The sequence below is a fragment of the Aristolochia californica genome, unplaced genomic scaffold (genome assembly GCF_029961685.1).
Source record: "Aristolochia californica isolate CCGP_79_NKW_82.1479 unplaced genomic scaffold, dmAriCali1.0.hap1 SCAF_9, whole genome shotgun sequence".
NCBI classification, from domain to species: domain Eukaryota; kingdom Viridiplantae; phylum Streptophyta; class Magnoliopsida; order Piperales; family Aristolochiaceae; genus Aristolochia; species Aristolochia californica.
Window position 1 is genome coordinate 38,762,889 of NW_027182290.1, and position 23,636 is coordinate 38,786,524.

Sequence of the window (23,636 nt, forward strand, 5' to 3'; positions counted from 1 at the left end):
ATGAAAATACCTTTAATCTTATTGTTCTCTCCAATTCCCTCTTCACTTGGTTCATAATTGCTCTTATTTACCTCAATCCTCAAAGAAGATCGATTGTTCAACCCTTTTGGGTCCCTCAACATCTAATGTTGTTGTTTGCCAATGAAAAAAGACTATTAGTGAAGGTATTTGGTCTTTATTTTAGGTCTATTAAGTTGGTTATTATGCATTAGTATACTCTATTGAAAAGTCTTGGACTCTATTTGTGATAGATTGAAGTTCAATGATACTAAGTTCATCACAATATTCTCTTTATTTTTTTTATTTTTTTTGTACTTTTAAATGTAGGTTGGAGCTCGAACCCAACTCGAGCTTCAATCTCAAACTCAATTAAAATTTTTGGCTCAAGATCGATTCCAATTTTTGGTTTGAGGCTATGTTTGAGTTCGAAGTATTTAGATCAAGCCAAACTCGAACATATGAAGAATTGAACTTGGTTCGACTCGCTGACACCCTAAGTACAAGAATAAGATGAGAGTCATGCAGGCGTTACTCTAGGATGAGATGTTTCTCTTAGTAGATGCAGCCTCAAAGTCATCCTCCTCTAGATCCTCCCCTAAATGGTATATATTTTTCATTTTTTATAGTTTGTAATTTTTTAATTTTTAGTTTTTTTAATATTTTCTTGTTATATATACATTTTCATGGACAGCTAAGATAGTGTTTCGTATGTTTCACACCAAATAGTTTTTCGTATTCGATCAACACTTTAAAATATTTTTAAAATTTAAAAGATTAAAAATTTAATTCTTTAAAATATTCGTTTATTTACCCCTATACCCCTATAAAATATGAGAATGCCCTTCTAAGTTTTTGTGAAAGATATATATTTCTTTCATATACATTTAAATGTGTGCGCCATAGTTTTGCTACCTATGATGTGGCTAAAACTTCAAAGTGCAAAAAATGCTATGACACATAAAATATCAAAAAATATTTTTATTCTGAACATTTTCTATCTCAATCCGACTCCATCCACAGTTCCTCTTTAAACCTCTCTCTCTCATTACTCTCCTCACCTCTTCTACTCCAGACCAATTACCTCTCTCCCTGTACAAAACAGACAACAAAGTGTAATTTGCCGGATTATCTGGTTCTGAATTCACAAGACTCTGTGCCAACATCTCCGCTTCTTCGTATCTTCCATGCACTTTACAAGCAGAAACCAGAGAACTCCAAATGCTTGGGCTTGGCTTCAATGGCAGATGCATTAGAGCCTCACAAGCTTCTCTGATCATTCCAAAACGCCCCAGCAGATCAATAAAGCATGCATAATGTTCAACGGTTGGAACAACCCTGTAATGTCTAGTCATCTGATTGAAGAGTTCTCTTCCTTGGTCGACGAGGCCTGCGTGGTTGCAAGCGGATAAAACAGCAAGGAATGCGATCCCGTCGGGCTTATTTCCTGCTTGTTGCATCTCAGAGAAGAGACGCACAGCATGGGTTCCATGACCATGACTTCCGACTGCTGAAATCAAAGTGCTCCATGAGATGGCATCTTTTGTGGGCATCTCGGCGAAGACGAGACGAGAAGCATCCAGAAATCCAATCTTCGAGTACATATCTATAAGCGCATTCCCAACGAAAAGCTCTGAATTCAAGCCCGACTTTAAAGTGTAGCCATGAATTCCTTGGCCATGAATGATAGAAGATAGGCCAATGCCCGCTGAGATGACTGCTAATATAGTTGCTGTATTTGGGTCCACGCCTTCCATCCGCATCCTGGAAAATAATTTCAGGGCTTCGATGCTTTCTCCATTGCAAGAGTAGCTTCGAATCAGAGAACTCCACATTACAACATCTCTTTCTTTTGCTCTTTCGAGTACGCGTGACGCAAGATGCAGAGAAGCTCTGCATTTGGAATACATGTCTAGCAGAGCTCCACAAAAGTGGGATTCTGAATCAAATTCACGGCGGATAGCATATCCATGGATCTCTCTTCCCTGCTTCAAAGCTCCTAATTCAGCACAACACGGCATTACCGTCATTAAAGTCACTCGGTTTGGTTGAACCCCTTCAAGCAACATTGAGCGAAACCCTACCATCGATAAACTATAGTCTCCATTCATAACACATCCTGCGATCATCGCAGTCCAACAAACCTCATTCCTCCATTCAATCTCTTCAAAAACTGCCATGGCCGACTTCAAATCATAACACCTTGAATACATATCAACAAAAGCAGTAGAAATAAACACACACTGCCCAGCTCTTCCACTACAGATAACACGAGCATGTATCTCCCTTCCTGTAATCAACCCACCTGATTTACCACAAACCGACACAACATTAGCGACCAGCTCCGACTTTGGGTAAAAACCAAGATTACACATCTCTTTAAGAGTTTCTAGAGCTTCGTGAAAAAACCCATTTCGAATATAGCAAGTTATCATTGAATTCCAGGTGACGGAGTCTCTTTGAGGCATTGTGTTGAACACCAGGTATGAGGAATCGACGCATGAATGTTTAGCATACATGGAAAGAAGAGAATTGGCGGTGACGAGATCAGAGTCGTGACTGGTTTTGATTAGATTGCAGTGAAGGTGCAGAGAGAAAGAGAGAGATTGAACGGAGGCGGCTGCTTTGAGAACGGAAGGGAGTGAAAGGGGGTTGGAATAGGTTCCAGAGGAATGGAGCTGTTTGAAGAGTTTGAGACTCTCGTCGAAGGAGCCCCTGGAAACCAAATCTATGATTGTAATGGCTGCGTCCGATACAATCCGATGTGCACTGGTTGTGAAATTTCTGATCATAAGAAGAGGCATTTTACATTATTGGTTAGAAATGCGGATTAATAGGGAAAGATGTGGGGAATATACTATTTCAGAAACTCGTCTGAGAGTTATGATACATATACTATTTCCGGGCACCTCGGCTCGATGCTCATATTTGGAAAAGCTAGCGGAGCAAGTAAAAAAATAAATCCGACCTGCCGGATTCGAACCAGCGACCTAAGGATTACTGAAAGCACTTGCAACCCACTACAGTCCTCCGCTCTACCAACTGAGCTAAGGTCGGCTTATTTATAAAAAATAAATATAAATTTTAATAAAGATAACTAAAAGTATCGAATTAGGGAAGTAATATTACCTAACTACCCACCTGTGGTTTATTAAACGAAACTGAAGTGGATAACAGGCCTTCTATACTCGTTTACCCTAATGGTATATAATAAAGAATCAAGGGTAAAATAGAAAAAGTAAAAGTAAGAAACCTGTTGGTATATAATAAATATTTTATATTAGTTTATACATTGGTACTCAACTTACACAAATTATAATCTTATTCTTGCTTAAATGTCTTAAAGCCTCATAAATCAACTTCGATTTAATTATCTATTTCATTTCTTTTTTTTTTATAAATTTCTAGATATTTTATTATATTTTTTATTTTTTTGTAAAATTTAAAGGATTTAAGATTGTATATTTAACGTTATTATTTAATTACCCGCTTACCCATTTAACCACAAGTAAACAAGAGAAGGTTAATTTTTATTTTTTAATAACAACGTTTCCTAGTTAAATTTAATTTTTTTAATTACAAACCTTTCCTGGTGAAATAGTTTATCACTAATATAGTTTAAATTTTTTATCACGAAACTTAGTTTCTTTGGAAAAGTTTTAAAATTGTCCGAACAAAATTAATTAAAATTTTGTTGGCACAATTTTGAAAACTTTTCCACCAAAATAAATATATTGAAAAAGTTTACTATGAGACGTTAATTTGACTAGCAGAACAAATGACACAAAAAACATGTGAATGAACTATTCCAAAAAAAAAAAAAAAAATTATCAAAATTCTTGTAATGTGTTACAACCAAAAAATATAATTTCATAGGCAAAGTTTTTATCAGTGGAACCCATTTTTCTTGCGAAGCACTTAAATAATTTCAAAAAAAATTTATTGTATTTGTTCTAATTGAAAAAGAGTACAAATAGTTTTTTTTTAGTTTAACCAAAAATTTTCACGTATTTGTTTGACTTTTAGGAGAGAAAAATTTTCTCATGATTTTCTCTTATCTCACAAAAATAGAAATAAATAAAGAAATATTTTTTATTATTTATTAGTATAAAAACAAAAATTATAATTATAAACACAAAAGTTATAATCATTCTTTCTTGTTGCTCAAACAACATAAATCTATCAGAGTGAATTTCTTCGGATAAAAAAAAATGTCAAAGTAAACATGGCTTTTTTTCTCATAACGACAACACAAAAAGTCACAAGGGAATTTGAAAAGAACTCCATCAATGGCTAAAAGGTAAAACAAACAAAAATAATCATCTTCATCTTTCAATCCCTTGCATTCTTCTGATTCTCAACTGATGAGGAAGATGGTCTTAAAACACGAGACTACGCTCCCCACCTCGGGAATATTGTCTTAAAACCGCCTAGCTCTTCACGACACGAAGCCCAGGCCTCCGCTCGTCTTCCTGTCTTCCTAATCGCCCGCACCACCGCCTTTCGCTCGACGTAGCCCAGCACTGTAATCTTATTCAGTGTCGCATCAATGTCGACGCACGTCACCCCTGTCGGCCAACACCAGAATGCGCATCACCCGTTTGCATATTTGATCCACTCATAAAGTGATCTCTCAATCCTCACATAGACTTCTACTGATACTGTAAAACAGGGAATCATTACCAGTTACAGGGGATTCTTAACATCCTCCAAGCAAAACTTACCCTTGAGCTTGCACAATGCCTTGCGAACTGATTTCTCGCATGCCTTGCAGTGTAGCCGGACCTTCAACTCCACCACCTGAAACAACATTTTCAACAAACAATTTGACAAGCGTAATGTGATTCTTTTCGTATTTCATTAATAACCATCATTCCCCTCGCTCACTCTTTCCCTGCTGTTCTTCCTATCAACAACTCCAGAATGCAGTAACTGATCTGGCCATCTCACTCAAAAAGAAGCAAACATGCAGTGGAAGGTGAGTCGGGGTTCTCTGTGACTGATTTCCTAGCTAGTAAAAAATACGAAAACAAGGGAAGAGAGAGAGACCGCCATCCATTAGGAAGAAGGAGAGCAGAAGAAGCTTGAGATGATCGAGGGAGGCGGAAGGCTTTTTGTAAGTAGAATGAAGTGGTTGGAAAACGAGAGAGAAGAATCATTTTCTTCCATGATCCCTTATCATTATTCCAGCATGCGAACCCACTCATCAGCTCCGTGATTTAATATGTAAACTGTAAAGCTGCAAAGCCTCTCTTTAATCGATTTGGAGGAGAAAGCACGCATTGTATTGAGACTAAAACAGATAGCCCTCTTAATACCAAATGTCCAGTTATGATTTTACCATCCTAATGATACCACTTCTTACTTCGCTTTCTGCAGGAAAATGATGTAAAAACACTTATATGGAAGTATGATTAGTGGACGTAATCTTGGCATTCATGAATGCCTGCATCAGTATATCAACTAATTCTGATGGTACTTCCCATGGTTACTACAAATATCATACTGGCAAGTACAAACAATGGAGAAGTGAATCATCCTGAAGCCACTTTTGAATGAGCACTTGAAATACTTCTCCAAGATGTATCAATCATTCAACGACAGGAAGAATAGCCTTTTGAAATGCTGCGGTCGTGGGCAACGAACCACGTGCATCGTCAACACACGAAAGGCTCTTCCGTGCATTATGAAAGGTCGAGCAAGTCAAGCCCTGCCTGCCGTCCGCGCTAGCTTTTTCAGGCGAGAATGGCAACCTCTCTACAATTTTTATTTACTCTTCTAGCTAAAAGACGAGTGAAACTTCGCTTTGTTTGAGAAACAGCTCACTGAACTCGCCATCGTGGCAGTGATTCTTTTTCATATTTTTTTTACGTACTGTTTTCTCATTTTTCTTGAGGTTGTTCAGCCAATTGCCCCGATCCAAACACCCAGACATGGCAAGAGCAACAGATCAACGTGGTATTATGTTTCAGTAAACCCAACCCAGCCATCCCAATAAACCCAATTCTTTTATCCCCGAGAAGTTCTTAAATATCTTCTTGTTCTTTTTTATGTCATTTATTTAACAAGTAGGAGTATAAGAAACTTACCAGTACAATCAATTTTTTTTATTTTTTAAACCACCTTAATTTATGTTTGCATTCCTTGTTTTTCATTTTGAGAGACTATGACAGGACAGTACATCCCTTCATTATCCCTACAGGGTGAAACAGTAACCCTTTCCTCACACGAAGCCATCCCTTTATACATCTACTCAACCCAAGTGGGGGCTCCTCTTTCCTCTCATCTACTATCATATCTCTAATGGAAGCAATTTATCACCAAAACAAAAAATCAGTCAAGCATCATAAGCTTCCCAAAATTTACAGGAATGTTAGGCATAGCAAAACTGTTACCAGAAAATGAAGAGCCACCTTTGCCAAGCACATAAATCTCTGACCCCCGTCTGAGAGAGTGGACTCGATCATGATCGCAAACAGGCAATTTCCCGTAGAGGGATTCGTCGTTGTTATCATTGAAAGGTTTGGAAATTTGCAAGAACTATCAAACTGATTGAACTTTTGAAAGTAACTGTTAAATGCATATGATATATTTCCTCGAGCATCCAAATCTCCACAAGAGGTGCCATATCCAAGTTTCGTGCAGTCTGCATTAGCACAGGCATAACTCATACTGAGCGGAATGCTGGGGTCATCCAAACTTGCCTGTGGCTTGAGCACACACCATTTCCGGGCTAAATAGCGAACACTTTTTGCAGGAACCAAGGCTCCAGAATTTGTGGCACCGAGATTGAGCTGATATTTGGCACTCCCATCGTAGTTAAATACACCCCAATGCCGTTCAAAATTTCCTGGTGCTATGCTCTTCTCGTCCTCATCGATCAAGCTGAACAAATAGGCATCGATGGGTCCAGCCCTCATCGGGCTCCCTCTACCAGTCAAGATGTGTGTCATGAATCCTTGGTTAAACCGCTGTGCGTAGTTCAAATTTGCATTTCGATCACCATCTGTTGGCCACCCAATTTCACCGACAATGATTGGCAAGTTCTCAAAACCGTTTTTCCTCAGTGCCCAGATGAGTGTGTCCATATTTGCATCAAACATATTGGTGTAGGGTGTGCCCCCATCAGTAATTGTGGCAGAATTACTGTCAAAGAATGCATAATCCACAGGGAAGCTGGCGTCTGAGTAGAGGCTGATAAAGGGGTAGATGTTGACAGTGAAAGCGGCTCCATTGTCACTCAGAAACTTGACAATAGCAATCATTAAGTCATGGATGTCAGTACGAAAGTCCCCACCGGATGGGACGCCCGTGGAGGATTGGTAGACATCAGCATTTAGGGGGACAGTAACCTTAACTTGGCTGCTGAGACCAGCTTTTATGAGGGCACTTTGGACATTCTGGAGAGCTGGGAATGTTGTTCTAAGGAAACTACCATTATAGGTTTCCAAGAACGGTTCATTGCCAACAGCTACATACCTGTAAAGCAGGAAAAGGAGGAAAGAAGTTTACACGACAAGGAACAATGCCAACTGTTCATACCAAGATTCTCCCCTATGTTCAGTAAGATTTTGTTTTAAAAGACGAGATAAAAGAAAGTAATTGGCACTGAAGCATGGGAAGCACAACAGCTAGCAGTCCAAATGAACAGAGCACCAAATAATAAAATTACATAAGTAGACAAACCAAAACTTTTTGTGTTAAGAATCATCTAGTGGAAGAAAAGCATATTCAGTCAAGGGGACCTTCAGATTTAAACATGTTGACAAATCAATCTTTCTTCAACACTTCCGCTGAAATCATTTATATATCAAAAGAAGAGAAAATCTGTAGCCTACTCTTTGTTCATGTGGACTAAGATGGCAATGTCCATCTGCCTCATCTGCTTAACAGTGGAACCATCAATCAGGAAAGCATCAGGTCTTGTCTGTCACTCAACTTTTGAATGACTTCAAAACCTATTCTAACCAGTACTTTTATGTACCGTACAAAAAGGACAACTAGAATGAAGCACCAATAGCACTAAAATAGCATCCAAAATAAGAAACTGACTAATGAACGGCACAATGTGCAAAGATTCTCATGGGAATGCACTATAAACATGGCATGGAACAAATTAAGTGCACAAGAATGCAAAGTTTTAGCAAATTGGAAGACTGATGCCCTGACCTGTCAGGTGTTATTACTTGAAAGTAGTATAAAAATACATTAATATGAGTTCTGAGTCTCGCATTTATCCTAGTGAATATTAATTTAAGAATACCAAATGTGCAAGAGAAGGCTTTATGGAAGTCTTTCTGAACATTGCCACATCAAATTAAGCAGTGCCCTGTGTCAGATTCTGGAAAAACAAGAATCAGCATCTCTAGCAAGAAAAGATTTCTGATTGGAAGATGTTGTTAAATTGGGTCCAAGGCCCTATCCCAAAATGACTAGCCAACTTAGGAAACCTCTTTACCCACTAGTAAACTCAAGATCTTTGTACTCACTAATCTATGTGGGATTATTCCTTAACACTCCCCCTCACATGTAAACCCTCTTTTGTGGCTCTACAAGTGGATAATTTAGGAGTAGGCAGTTTAGGTGTAGGCCCTCTTTTGTGGCGCTACAAGTGGATAGTTTTAGGTGTAGGCCCTTTATTGTGGCTCTACAAGTAGACAGTTTAGGTATAGGCCCGCATATGAGCACCTGCTCTGATACCATGTTAAATTGACTGCTCCGATACCTAGGTTAGGCAAGCTTATATCATTAATTGTTGTTTAATCCCTAGTTGCTACACTCTCTTAGTGCAGTCAATCAGTAACTAACCGAAAATAAAAATAAAAAACAATCTCATCAAGCATTACTGTATACAGATGAGGAGTCACACTTTGCAAACTTAAGCCAAACTATACCGTTCTGAATTAGAAGATGGATTTTCACATCCAAGTGAATACCATTACCGTTTTGACTTCGGATGTGGATTTTCACATCCAAGTGAAGTATAATTTTTTATACCACTTTATACTGAAATAGATAAGAATAGATCTATACCTCACGGAATTACTAAAAAAACTGACAACTGTGAGGAAAGCAAATGGCTATTTTGTCTGGTGAATAGCAAAAGAATGCTTACTGATACTGTCTAACAGTAACATGAACCTTTAAATCCAATGACAAGACAAGTGTAAGATTTTCCACAGACATTGACCAACCAAGTCATTATCTGCAATGGCATGAACCAAAAGCAACAAAACTAACACCTTTGCTGCTAAGATAAATCGAAGGCTTCTCTCATAGCTTCTGCCATGCAGTGATCTGGCACATGGGACACTACAACCAAGCAAGGTCTACACACCCTAAGGTAGTGCCAGTGCCTGCAAAAAGTGAACCACCATAGGGATCTAATCTGAATTCAAGATCATCCACATCCCAAAGATAAGTATTTCTTCCATGAGCGGCTGTAAAATAGAAAACGTAACGCCACCTAATCTTTCAATAAAAATTAATAGATGGTTCAGAAAGGCATTTTTCCACCTCATTGCATTAAAACTTCCTTTGGAAATGCAGATGCCTTGGATGTCCACCCTTCAGTGTCAATGGACATCTCTCATAACCTCAACAAATCTTCTAAAAATCACTCGGTAAAGAATAAAGATGTAACTAACAAGCATTTGCTCAAACTCAGGATTCCCTTCAAGTCTCCATTTCATGCTTGCAACAAAATCCGGCTAAAAAAATAAACGCTCAGCACTGGAATTACATGTGTTTCAGACATCCAATGCAGAAAACATATAATATTAAAAATACTAACAGAAAAGGAATCAATGAATACAGATTCTAGATAAAGCAAGACACTTAACGGATGCAAAGATAACTCTTATTAACCAACACCGCCCCCACACGCACCTTCCTCCCTCCCCCGACAAAATGAAGTACCGATCAGAAACTATTTTTTACCAAATTGAATGCCTACACCAAGTTTTCAGTAAGACATCATTGAAAGGAAATCAATGAATACAGATTCTAGATAAAGCAAGACACTTAACGGATGCAAAAAATAGTTCGTTTTAAACAACCCCCCCCCCCCCCCCCCCCCCCCCCCCCCCCCCACCCCTCATACACACACACAAGATGTAGGACCAATCAAAAACTATTTTTTACCAGTAATGCCTAACCAAGCTTTCAGTAAGACATCATTAAAAACCATTAGGCTGGTTGGAAACAACCTCAAAAAATACGGAGAGAAGAACTACGATGTCTTTAAAATAAGCAACAAATACTATAGCCGAAGCTCAGCAACCATAAGTTCTTCGAAGAAGAAATAAAGAATATAAAAGAGATAAGAGTTTGTATCCTCACTTGATGTTCACACCATTGCTGGAGACGTAGGAGGAGACATTTTTAGACACCCATTTTTCAGCTGCCTTGACACTAGTTGCCAAAGTGGCCAGCATGTCGTTTGGTATCCCCACCATGACCTCAAGCCCTGACTTCCCAAGGGCCTTCATAGTCGCTGGATCTGCATCAAACAACTTCACCTTCTGAAACCCGTTATCCCGTAGCATTCTGACAACTATTCCAGGATCCAAAGGGTGGCTCGACTGTGTGCCCCAGTTCGCTCCAATGCCTACCACTGAACTCACCAAGCAAAACCACGACAGGGCACCGAAAACCATTGAAAACCAGCCCATGGCTCCCCTAAATCAAGCCCAGTAGCTTCCAATAACCCAAACTTCGCTTCAAAAAGATGGGTTTGAAAGAACTACACCGGCGCCAGTAACCCAGACGACTGAATAGAAGCAACTCTCAACCTCCGAAAAAGATCGTAAAGTTAAAGCCTTAATCTAAACCAAAATTTATCTGGAAGTAAAGCTTGGGTCAACAAGGGAGTTCCTACAATAAAGAGGGGAGAAAACACAAAATAATCCAGCACGAAAATCCTCTTCTTTCCTCACCTTAGATGACAAAACTGTTGATAGGTTTCGATGGAAATCGAACGCAGATATGAAAGAGTGAAAAAGTACACAAACCCAGATCCAGAAAACATAAGAATGCAACGGAAAATTACTTCTATTCGCCTCCAAAATCGTAATACTGCCTATCCACCTGAAAGGAACATCAAAACTAAGTGCTTAACCGCTTACCGAAAAAAAACAAAACTTGTGTTTACCAGAGTTCAGCTTTTATTCAGCTCAGGAAAATCTCTGCAGAGAAAAGGCTTGAGGTAGCAACGCTAAACTATGCCAAAACAACTGTAAGGACAAATTTCATAAAAAAAAAAACCGCAATTCGAGCCAAAACCCCAATACAGAGAGGACGATAAGAAAAACAAAGACAACGAGAGGCCAGAAGCTAATAAACAATCAAAGAAAACTTGGTTATTTTGGCCCCCGACTCCTGAGTGTGCTAAAACAATCATGAAAACTCATCTGCCTGTACTGGTGGGTCCATGACCCTCCTATCCCAGATGCTACCTACGCTCACCAGCAGAGCTGGAAGACGGAATATGTATCCAGAACACAAGATTAAGAAAAAAGAAGGAAACGGAAAGCAAGATAAGGAAGAAAAGAAACTAAGCTAAGCAACGCTGGGATCTTACGATAGAGTAAGGCAGAGCTCAAGAATCCGCCTAAAAAGAGAAAACAGAAAATTCGGATGCTGTAAATGCTATATTAAAATAATCTTTGTCCGAATTCAGGTTGGCTCCAGGCAAGTTTTTACTGGAACAGATGCTGGCGTTAAGTCCAGGACTAAGCTGTAGCAGTGCTCCTGTCAGGTGGTAACTGGTCATCAGTGGTCCGGTACGATTGCCTACCGTGAAATTAGTTTGGATATCGGGTCGAGTTAAAGGTGAGAATTTCATAGAACCCTACCCGAAAAATTGAGGTTTTGATTTTCTTTGGCTTACAGGGTGGGAATAGAATTAAAAAAAAATCAATCATATTGGGAATTGATGGTCGGGAACGAGGTCCGGTTTCGGTTTAGAGTTCGAGGTCGAATTCCGGTTTTAACCCCTCTTGAGTATCCTGCTATTGATGACAATTTAGGGCGTGGAGATTCAAATGCGTCTAAAAGCGCTGAGAGTGGCTGATAAATACCTGTCCAGTCGAGGCGCTCGTAGGTGATATACCTGAATAAATGCAGACACGGACTGCTGGGCTTTGCGCTTTTTTACTCCTTTGCCCTGTGTTTTTTAAGCCCAGATAATGGCGCATTATCTGTTTTCAATAAAATAATCCATATTACTATCTAATTATTGTAACTGTTTTTAGTGTTATTTTGAATATAAATTTCATAAAAGGTAACACCACCGTCTTTGATAAATTAAAAAATTAATAAAATAGTATAGATTCCATAAAGTGGGACACATTTGCCTGCCCCCGCACTTACTGTGGTCTCCAATGGCCGGGGGAGATTTTGCTGGCCCACCGTAGATAGGGGAGATTAGGGGTGAGACGCGTTATTGATAATTAATAAACATATATATATATATATATATATATATATATATATATATATTATTTTATTAATAAATTAGGATAAATTATTAATAACATATATATAATTAAAACTTAAAAAACATGTTTGAAAATGAACCGAGTTACCCATAATAATCTATAATTTACAATATAAAAGCAAACGTTTATGCATTGGAATATAACAACGAGTTCGTGTATTTAATATTAAAATCATCAATTTACTAGTTTAGTAATGACAAAATACATGTTCAAAAGCAATAAGATACAACCATCAATGATTATTCTACATGCTAGTCGCTATGGTATCTCAAAATTGTGAGTCTCTTGTGGATTCTAATTCACGCAACCTCCGCAAGCAAAAAACATCTTTTAAATCGGCCGATAGAGTTTTCTTGTAATGCGAAAAATATATAAAATATTTTGCAGTTTAGTTATTGACCTTGATGGAGTCTTGTCATACAGAATAACATACAGTAACTCATTGTTTGGTTGCATATCAGTCGAACCCACTAGTGTTGAGACAACTCGTTACTGTTTGGTAAGTTTTCTTCCATATTCTTATTCGATTCTTGAGTTGCTCAACAATTTTTTTATTAACTGCATTTTCATTGAACCTATTGACACAGTTCATACACACCTCATGCTTCCAAACCCCAATAGCCAAGTTGTTCCCCATATTGACCTGCTCAACCAAAAGATCAAACATTTTTTTGTCATCCTCGAAGGTCCAAACATCATATGATCGAGGAGTTTGTTGTCTTCTTCTAGGCATTTATAATCTAAATCCGAAAAGGTCCTCAATAGAAAAAAATTATCAGACAACCTTTACCCTTCATAGTAAATATGGACACATAGAAACCCAAATAAAAACTTTAAAAAAAAAAAACACCTGGTGGATATTTATAAGTCATCTGAATCTCCTCACCACATGGATAGATCATTCCAAAGTACTTCAAAATTATTCAACAACATTCTATAACATTTACAAATTAATCAAACTAATTCCATTGCACATGACTAGAACAATGCAAAAACACACTCATCAAATCCAAATTCACTGGAACACCCGTCGTAGAGTCCCATATGACTACACAGTCACTACGAACCATACCTCGTCTGATGGGGGTCGGGTTTCGTTGGCTAATGTACACCCATGTAGGTGACTCAGCCTAGTTTGAACTGAACCCAACCCACCCATTAGCCCCATAAACCCAAAACCCTAAACTTTAGCCCCTAAAACCTAAACCCTAAACCCACCATCCATTAGCCCCTAAACCCTAAACCCTAACTCCATTAGCCCCTAAACCCAAAACCCTTAACCCTAACCCTAATTCCATAACTTAAACCATAAACTTTTTACACTAAACCCCCTAAAAGCCCCAAACCCTAAACCCTAAACCCCTAACCCTACCTTGACTGCGCTTTTAAAAACAAAAAAACTCTAACGCTAAATACCTTAAACCCTACCTTAACCATACTCTAAATACCTTAAACCCTAAACCCGAAATTATACCCTACCTTAACCCTAACTCTATATACCCTAAACCCGAAATTATACCCTACCTTAACCCTAAATACCATAAACCCTAACCCTATATCCCGAAATTATGCAGAAACTAAACAATAAATACAAATACCGTACACATAAATTAAGATTAAATCAAATATAATAGTAAATTAATAATAAAAAAATTAGGGTTTAACCCAATGTCGAAATCGAAGCGAAATGGGGAAATCGAAGAAAATCGAAGTCGAAATGGGTTAAATCGTAGGAAATCGAGAGGATTTTTAGTGGGAAAGAGAAGAATGAGAGGGAGAAGGGAGAGGGAGGCCAAAAGTGAGAAGAGAGAGAGCCCGAGAGGGAGAAAAGAGAAGGAGAACTGAAAGGGAGGTCGAGAGAGACAGGGAGAGGAAATGCAAAGACGATGAGAAGGGAGAAGAGATACAAAGACAACGAAGGGAGTGTGAAGACGAGATGAAGACGATGAGAGGAAGAAGAGAGTGGGTGAAGAAAAAAATTCAGGAGAGGAAGGCCAAGAGGGAGAACATAGCACAAATGAGGGGAAAAAATTTCGTCGGGGGAGGCAACGATGTGTCCCGAGCGACGCTTCAAGTGAATGATTCAGAAAATCGGGTTGAATCACAATTCCACCATTTTAGCCTGAGTAAATTACTTGCAGTTTTCAAATGATGCTAGCGCTCATTCACCACGAACGGCCTAATCAAATGAACTATGTAATATGCATGAACTTCATTGTTGACTAACCCCCAAACTAGAGTTCGAAGCGGGTTTAAGGTTAATATATATTTAAAATTATAAAAAATATACAAAGATAATTTGGTGATGAATTTAATGCCATTTAATTACATGTTATTATAAAGCTTAGGACTTGGCTACCAAGCATATTAATGTATAGGAGTAGACCTAATAGAAAACTAAACTTCTTCATCAATAGCATTTATGTCATTGTCAAGCAATAGTACTCAATGTTGAGAGACTCCAAAGGGCTTAATGGTGGGTTATCTTTGAGATTTGACGAAAACAAGAGCAACCATCAACTAGATAATGAGAGTATTTAGGATAAAACGTATTTTCTTAAGAAAATATTTACTAACGGTTGGCTCAACAAGCCAAATTAAAAATCTCGAGCTCAACTTATTATAGTTAATGAGTTTTATTCCAAGTTCAAACTCAACCCGATGTCAAGGAAAACTGAATTGAGTCAAGTTTTTTACGAGTTGAACTCGAGTGGCTCATAAGTGAGTTTGGCTTAGTATCACCCTTGGTGGAAATGGCAATACCTATCTTGTTCGCTAAATATAAAATTAGGATTATATTTTTTTGGGAAGGAGAAGGGTGTATATATGTATTAATATTATTGTTAATTATATCTTTTTAATCCTTAAGTGCTCAAAATACAAATGGATTTACTATCCCTAATGGAGAGAGTAGGGTAGACTTCTCCCATAGAATATGCATAAGGGATAGGGACTCATGTTACCAATGAAGGTCCCCTTTAGCATAAGATGATAGGAAGTTTTCCCTTAACCCTATACACGAAGGGTGTCCTCTCTCTCTCTCTAACAAAAACAGACGAAAAAATAAATTAAAGATTGAAAGTAAACGTAACTTGGATCATACTCCTTTATTCGGTCCCGGAGAATATTTCATGAAAAGCGAAAGATTCCGTCGCACGCCCGTGATAGACAAGCTCAGATGAATTCGCAAACCGCGCCATTTGGCTTGGTCTGGAGCTTTGGAATTATCGAAAAGCAAGGGCAATTTTGTACGGGACCGTGTCTCTCCCCATGTCAGGCTTTCCTCCCGGACCTGTAAGCTTTTTCTGATTCATGTCGACTCGCTTCTCTGCTCTTTTTTGTTTTTTTCCAGTGGATTCCTTTGATTCGTGTTTTTTTTTAAGACTCGGTTGTAGTTTTCGTAAGCTCGACGGAGATTATACTTTATGCTAAAACCCTGCCGACGTAACTGGTATCGGACCTACCGGCACCTTGCAAAGAGATCGGCGACCTAGAATCTCATCCTCTCTAAGTCTCTGATCCGTTGGATCTTACAAGTCGAAACGAAAAATTCAGGTTTCTATTGTCTTTTGCTTTCGGAGAAAATTAAACCGAAATCATTTTAAGAATTTTAAGAATTTCTGTTCTGGAAGCTGCTCACCAGCGACTCTTTGATTAGCATCCCTTTGTATATAAGAAAAAGATACCCACCTTGGATGTGTACTATAAGATCGATTCTTCGAACGGCTTGAGGATTACGAAACAGAGTGAAGAGCTAACTTTTAAGGATCGAAAGCAACATTTGCTGTGACTGGATTTGGCAAAAAATGGCGCCTTCGACAGTGACTGACACCGTCCATGACCTTCTCCGGAATGTCCATTTCCTAACGTAAGGTCGCCATCAAAGCTTAGGAGAAATTCATTTATGATGCCAGCAGCACTGTAACATCAACATTACATAAATGGCGATCAAGAAGATCAGTGTTGCTCTTGACAGTTTGGTGGAGTAATGTCATTTAGATAGCTCAGGCTTGTTAGGTGGTCAAGCAAGGGGATCAGGAGAAAGAAGTTGCTCTTTTTATTAATTTTGTGGTCATTTTTTGAGATATTATCTAAAAGATCCGTTTGTGAAACTTTAAGGGCTGTTTGGAACCCACTTAAAAGAAAAAACAAAAGAGGAGAGATATATTTTATCTTGTTTAGCAGGAGGAAATAAAAGAAAAAGGAACTTGAGATGAATTTGTAATCATCAAAATTTGAAAATATTATTAATTTTATTTTCTACATGTATCCAAATAAGATAAACTATATTTATCTTCCATTTTCTCTCTCATTTTTCTTAGACATCTAGAGAAAATAAACCTCTTATCTTTTTTTTTTTTTCTTTCAACTTTTTGTGTTCCAAACACGGCCTAAGGGTCTTTTTGGAATCCACATAAAAGAAAAGAAAAATAAAGAAAAAGAGAAGAAAAAAAATATTTTCTGTTTTTTTGCGAGAGAAAACCACTTTATCTCTTATAACTGATAAGTTTTCTCTCACGAAATGATGGAATTTGGGGAGAAAAAAATTAGAAACTTGAGAGAAAATTTTAATCATCAAAATTTTAAAATATTACTATATTTCTCTTCTATTTCCTCTCTCATTTTCTATGGGCATCCAAACAAGAGCAAAAAAATATTTTATTTTATTTTATTTTCTCTTTCTCTTTATTTTCTCCATTTCATGTGTTCAAAACACAACCTAATATCCGAAAAAATCATTTTTTTCTATATATGAAAGACCCATAACGGTATTTAGATGAAAGAAATGGTCTATTATTGGGTTTGAGAAATAAAATTAATTTATAGAATATGATTAGATATAATTGATTATACTAGGTAGCTTGATTTATGAAAATTAATTTCTCTTTTTGCCTTTTATTTTCTCTATTTTTCCTTCTTTAGTAGCCAACTTGCATCTATTATGTTCTCTCTCATTTTCATCTCCAATGTATTACACAAGTCAATAACCTTCATTGAGAAAAAAACACAAGCAAAAAATTGTTAAAAACAAGATCACATGGTATATTTTATTTCTATTAATATCATGCAATTGGCAGTTATACTCTTGTCATCATGTTCTATCAACCAACTCTAATAGCAATATGAAAACATTCATGTGACCCCATTCCTGCCCCGTTCCCATAAACCCAACCTGTCTCAAACCCATTTAATCTCTTCGTCTTGTTTGTGGTTGGGTTCAGGTATAGTTTGAGTCGGATTTGGGAAAACCCATCATCTAACATGAAACTCGACGAGTTTCTTTTTCTCGTTCCGTGCCTGACCCACAAGATGAAACGATAAATCAGAATTTGAATTTTTTGGGTCGGGTAGGGTTCCCCGTAAAATCTGATCCAATGGCCACCCCTACCTTACCTACACATTTTTTGCTAAAGAATCTTGACTCGACCTAAATCAGATAAAGTAAGAGTTGTTTTGTGCTTCTAGGTTTTGTATCAATACTTTACACTTTGGCATACAATTCAAGAACCCTAAGTGTCTCATCTTTCTTAGTACCATAAAATCCATTTACCTAAGGATAAGCTTACACCTTAGCATTTCACTCCCTTTCTGATCAGATTAAATTTAATACGATGTCAAGGGAGACACATCTATTATACTTTGCTCCTAGTTCACACTTATTAAATTGACCTTGATAGACAGGAGCATTTTAAAAATTTCTCAATGAGGCATGCCTAAATAGATGCTTGGAACCCAATTAAGCTACCCACCATATCATCTATCATGATGCTTACAAGATCATTAGAATTTGTTAAGCTACGTTGGTTTGGGGAGATATATGTTAATTTACCTTATTTCCCATCCTTTGATGTATCGGTCGAGTGATGTGCCACTTTTGGGAGCTCGACAATAGCTCCCAAAAGTCTCTTTATTTTGGTCCCAATGTCATTGTGTGAAAACTTATCTATAACCTTAAGTTTCCACCACAAATCTCTTGTTAAAATATGGCTTAAACCTAGATAATTATTTGTATGGCAACATACTCTCTTATAAATATGGAAATTTCTGGGTGTGGAACATAATTTTTTGATTTAACTAGTCGGCTTCTAACTCTTTCAAGGGGGCGGGTTGAGTCCAGGTTAGACTTAACCCTTCTAATATAGACGAGTCAGCTTGACCCGAGTTCAACCACAACACTTATGAGTTGTAAGCCGATTCATACAATCTGGCTTGGAAATTCAAGACAGTGAATCGGTTGGGGTTCCGGGTCGGAAGACCATGGTATGTAAACTTCATTGAACCGGAATGAATTTAAACCAGTTGTACAACTGATCTGATGGTTGATACGGTTTAAAACAACCTCGGTCCTGCTAGAGGCGTAGCCAGCGACTCCGCGACTGCCACGAGGCCACAAGCGCGCCATAGTGAAGCTGTGCTGCTGTGAAGCCAGCAAGCAGTCTCGTTCGCGAATCGCGAGTCCACAGTAGCACTTGTGTGCCGAATCCATTACGAGCTCATCTCGTGGATTTTACTTCAATAAAACCCCCAAATTTTTCAACGGAAATTTCCCCTACTAAATTAGCGCTCTCGTCACTGTCATCCGTCTGAGATTTCATTCCATGTTCCTGACTCAACTTCTTCGATTAGCACCCTAGGAAGTCGAATATCCTTCGTCAAGTTATTCTTCGTTACCACGGAAATGGATCGGAGGCTGATGCCGCGGATCTTTTTTGTACTCCTTACCGGCATGGTGTTACAGGTCAGTTATCCTTGGAGCTCTTTGAACCGTAAAAGGCGTAAAGATAACCTCCTGTTCGACTTGTTGTCGATTTGACCTTCTATGCTTACCTGGTCGGTGCCTTTTACTGTCGAACCTTGGATATTGTGGAAATGTAAATTCTTGACGTTTGGAAGCCATCACATGTTTATTAGACTCTCTGTACTGCTTCTCAAATTGCATTTAACTACCTTAAGTCTCCTATTCTTCTAGTTCACTGAGTACGCTTCATTATTTTTTAGAGTAAGCCTCAACAATAATGAGATAGCAAGCATGTATGTTTGTTTTTATTTTTCAAATTCAGTAACATTTGCTGGTTAGCTGGCACACTACATGAAATCAGATATAGGAAAGAAGATATACCACGTTAGTTCAAGCTTATACTGCCAACTTGTTGAAATTCAATCATTTTTTTATGCGCATTTGTTTTAGAGTGTTTATTGCTCCTCACGCTTCAAGTTTCCAGAAGTGTATGTGATCTTTGCTGACAGACGTACCATGGTTAAATTCAAATGTACTGTCTTACCTTATATTTGGCAAGTCATAGAGAACCCATATAGTTTCTGTAGGTCCAAAAGGGCTACAACTAACATGATAATGTCAGTCAACATTTAAAGCATTTAATTTTTTAAGTTAGCTATCTCATATATCAAAATTAGAAGTTGTTAACTTCCAGATTTTCAGTTCATCGACAGTGGATGACCTTTTCATGAAAGATATTATAGTATGGCTTAACGTTTTTTCAAGGCTGGTGTTTGTTGAGATTCTGCCTAAAAAAGATGAAGAAGTGAATTTGGTCTTCTCATGGATTGGTGATACTAACTCCGGATAAAAATAAGAATTAGCTCAGAGATGTATTGATGTGGAGAACCTCCTATGTGGTCCCAAAGTCAACTTTTTTCTCGTATATAGTTCTATTTTCTAATACTGATTTCTGATGCCATCTTATTCGTACTCTTCTAGTGAGGGATTCTATTTCGGAGAAGATGTAGTATGCTGCCAAATGGCTCGTTTTGCCAAGAGGATACAGATGTTGTTTACCTAAAAAGCATCATATCCGATGATTTTTGGCCATTTATAATGGTAAATATGCAAGATATGTTTTCTTGAAGGGAAGGGTTCGAGCCTCAGGTTATGTGATTATATAGATTTAACAGAAAGGAAGCTTGATCAACCATCTTACAAATCCTACCATGTCACTGTATTAAGCGGTCGGATAGGCACCCACCAGATGAAGAAGGCAGTTTTCATGCATGTTTATTTTGGTATGGCAGGGCTCACTACCAATTGAATGTCCTATGCCTTTGTGAACATCTAGAAGCTCTTAATAGTATTACCTGCAATGGGTTTTCTTTAAAAAACAAAAGTTGGCTCTGAAAAGAAGGGGGCACAGTAAGCATTTTTTCCTTTTTTAAAGGATTGAAGATCTTATTAGAGCCAAAAAACAGGAAAAGCTAAGTGGGGTTGTGAACACTAAAATGGTTGATCAATGTAAGCATTTTTTTTCCTTATTGATGATTTTATTGTGTAAAGCATACCAATAGATACCACTCCAAGAAAATTGTGTTGTTTTAAGTGACGTTACTCTTTCTTTGACTGATACTTGATACTCTCTAGACCCTTTTCTTGTATATTTTGGTTCACTCAACTAAGTACTGGATGGTACTTGTGTTTAGTTGCAAGCCATGGGGGCAGATTGGCCATCAATAGGAAGTCGTAAAAGTGGGGCGTCATCAGTGTTTTCCTTATTTAATCTCAAAGGAAAAAGTAGATTCTGGAGTGAAGATGTGATACGTGGTGGTAATTGTTCTCATGCTTTTACTCTTTCCCTCTCTCTCTGTCACAAACAAATAAATGTGGATGGATCAACTATTTTGTGTTAATTCTTGGCCTCTAGTTAATTTCTTCTCCGTATCTTATTCGGATCTAATGCTTGTTAATTTTTTCAGATTTTGATGATTTGGAGAGTTCGATATCTTCTGGCTCTGACAAGATGAGTTTGCTCAACTATACCAGAGCAGGTAGTTGCAAATGCACAAGAAGCATTTTTAGTACTCTTTTAGCTATGTTAACGCACTAAATTCATTTAAGCTCCTATATTTTTGAAGAATAATCTGTCTTAACTGCTTCTTTCTTGTACTATTGCCTCAGCTTTCATTTCTGCACCATGTTCTGCACATTTTTGGGGTTCCAGTTAGATGGAACTATCTTGCATCTGGATCTTGCTTTATGATGTGTTTTATATTATGCTTCACATTTTTGGGGTTCCAGTTAGATGGAACTATCTTGCATCTGGATCTTGCTTTATGATGTGTTTTATATTATGCTTCACAATTTAACTGCAAAGATCACGTGTAGAAATCCAATGGTGAATTTGTGATGCCTGAGACAAGAATGATAATGCATTTAGGCTTGAAACTTGGGCAGTTTCTTCAGTTTTATTTTGTCAAAAAAAAAAAAACATAAGAATCTTAACATTAATTTTTTTTTGGAGGATGTGTCCCTTGTAGTATCACTCAGTGAGTTGATTTTTCTAACTTTTTGTTCCTCATCCTATTATGAAATTACATGCCGATGCATTTTTTTTTGAAAATGATGAGAATTTCATTAAGGAGAGATTAAAATACTAAAGTACAAAGAAGGCTGCACAAATTAAGCCCCACAAAACTGAACAAGAAAATCAACCCGTAGCTAGGGTAAGGAATCCCCTACAACAATATGCTGAAGTGAACCTCCATGTCTAGTCTAGTTAGTGAATCTGTGATGGAGTTTCACTTCTGGCTACATGCTTCCATACAATCAAAATACCTTGACATGAAGAATAAATTCAATCATAAAAAGTGAGAAATCTCCAAGGAGGTGTCCCCCTCCTAGGCAACTTGGATTACCTCTAGAGCTCCCATCAAAATTTGATTTCAGCCACCTTTCCTCAGGAGGGGACCAAGAAATAGAAGGAACAACTCTATTTGAGGAAAAGGCTGCCACATCTTTCTATAGATTTCTCAAAATTGCATTATGAAAATGATGAAGTGTAGGGTACTTGTCTAAAACTAAGTATGATGAATCATAAATTTTGTTAAACCACCAATTGATCTTGATTTATTTTCGAAAAATTGTTGTTTCTTTCCTCTCATAAAGCCTAGATGATTGTAGCAAAACCCATTTGCCATAGAACCTTCCATGGACTTTGGAGGGGTTTGTTTAAGATTTGAACCATGTAGAAAAACAAAAGTGAAACCAAAAACTTAATAAAATGACAGTTAACCTTTATGTGTTTTGTTCTTTCATGGAACACTGGGTTATTTGCTATAAATATAGCTGCTTGATTTTCACACTTCATAGTCATAGGTTTTGGAACAAAAAACCCAAATTCAATTAGAACAAACTTAACCCACATAAGTTCACTGACTGTGTGAGCTATTGCCCGGTATTCAACTTTTGCGCTAGATTTGGCCATTACAGCTTGTTTCTTGTCCAATTCACTAGGTTACCTCCAACAAAACAACAATAATCAGTAGTAGACCTCCTATCCATTTTGCACCCAACATAAGAATAACCCAATATATCAATTATCATTTTGAGTATATATTAGGTCTTTCCCTGGAGTCCCTTTCAAATATTTCAAGATTCTATGAGCCACTTATAAATGTACCAACCTCGGGTTCTCCATAAACTGACTCACCAGTCTTACTGCAAAGGATATATTGTGCCTAGTGACTGTAGCATAGAACTTTCCTACTAGGCAATTGTATTGGGTCTTATCCTTGACAATGGGACTATGAGAGTCATGAAGATCGGCATTCACTTCTATGGGATTCTCCACTGGCTTAGCACCCATTATATCATATTCACTCAAAATATCAACAACATATTTTCTTTGAGAAAGAACGATTTCTTTTTTACACTGCGCTACTTCAATGCCAAGGAAATACTTAAGTTGTCCTAGATCTTTGGTTTAAAATTGTGTGGCCAAATATTGTTTTACTTCTTCAATTCCTTCTAAGTCACTTCTAGACAAGGTAATATCATTAACATACACAATTAAAATAACAATACCTGTCTTCCGCTTCAGTACAAAAACTGAACAATCACAATAACTTCTATTAAATCCAAATCTCACCACAACATTGCTAAACATCTCAAAGTGGACCATCTACTCAAGGTACATCTTGAAGTTGCTCAAAAGATATTAAGATATTTGAAGGGTTTTCCTAGAATTGGCTTGTTTTTTAAGCTTCATAATCATGTGAAGATAGAAGCCTTTTTAAGATGTAGATTATGTTGGATCTAAATTGGATAGAAAGTCTACTATTGGTTGTTGTGTGTTCTTGGGTGGTAACTTGATAAGTTGGAAAGCAAGAAACGTTGTGGCCCAATCCAAT

General features: G+C 37.6%; 3 protein-coding genes and 1 non-coding gene across 6 annotated transcripts in view; 1 reads left to right on the forward strand and 3 right to left on the reverse strand.

Moving 5' to 3' along the window:
• Positions 1-965: 965 nt before the first annotated feature.
• Positions 966-2,801, reverse strand: LOC137940952 (pentatricopeptide repeat-containing protein At4g31070, mitochondrial). Its single transcript, XM_068786073.1, has one exon. It carries the CDS (start codon positions 2,799-2,801, stop codon positions 966-968), a length of 1,836 nt encoding a protein of 611 aa, XP_068642174.1.
• Positions 2,802-2,959: 158 nt separating this feature from the next.
• TRNAY-GUA (transfer RNA tyrosine (anticodon GUA)) lies at positions 2,960-3,054 on the reverse strand. The gene is made up of 2 exons: positions 3,018-3,054; positions 2,960-2,995 (listed from the first exon to the last, which is right to left on the reverse strand). It is a non-coding gene; the product is annotated as a tRNA-Tyr (tRNA).
• A 3,256-nt stretch (positions 3,055-6,310) lies between these two features.
• On the reverse strand, positions 6,311-11,590 carry LOC137941457 (glucan endo-1,3-beta-glucosidase 6-like). The gene is made up of 2 exons (XM_068786887.1): positions 10,339-11,590; positions 6,311-7,476 (listed from the first exon to the last, which is right to left on the reverse strand). The coding sequence occupies exons 1-2, from the start codon at positions 10,668-10,670 to the stop codon at positions 6,360-6,362; spliced, it is 1,449 nt and encodes a 482-aa protein (XP_068642988.1). The 5' UTR covers positions 10,671-11,590; the 3' UTR covers positions 6,311-6,359.
• Positions 11,591-18,944: 7,354 nt separating this feature from the next.
• The window catches only part of LOC137941320 (uncharacterized), a 46,656-nt gene continuing 41,964 nt past the window's right edge, over positions 18,945-23,636 (forward strand). Inside the window, exons 1-3 of one of the 3 annotated variants that reach the window (XM_068786671.1) lie at positions 18,945-19,236; positions 20,931-21,054; positions 21,204-21,275. In XM_068786671.1, coding sequence (XP_068642772.1) covers positions 19,177-19,236; positions 20,931-21,054; positions 21,204-21,275 — 256 coding nt within the window. In that variant the 5' untranslated portion in view covers positions 18,945-19,176. The other 2 variants (XM_068786672.1, XM_068786673.1) reach the window with 2 other exon arrangements.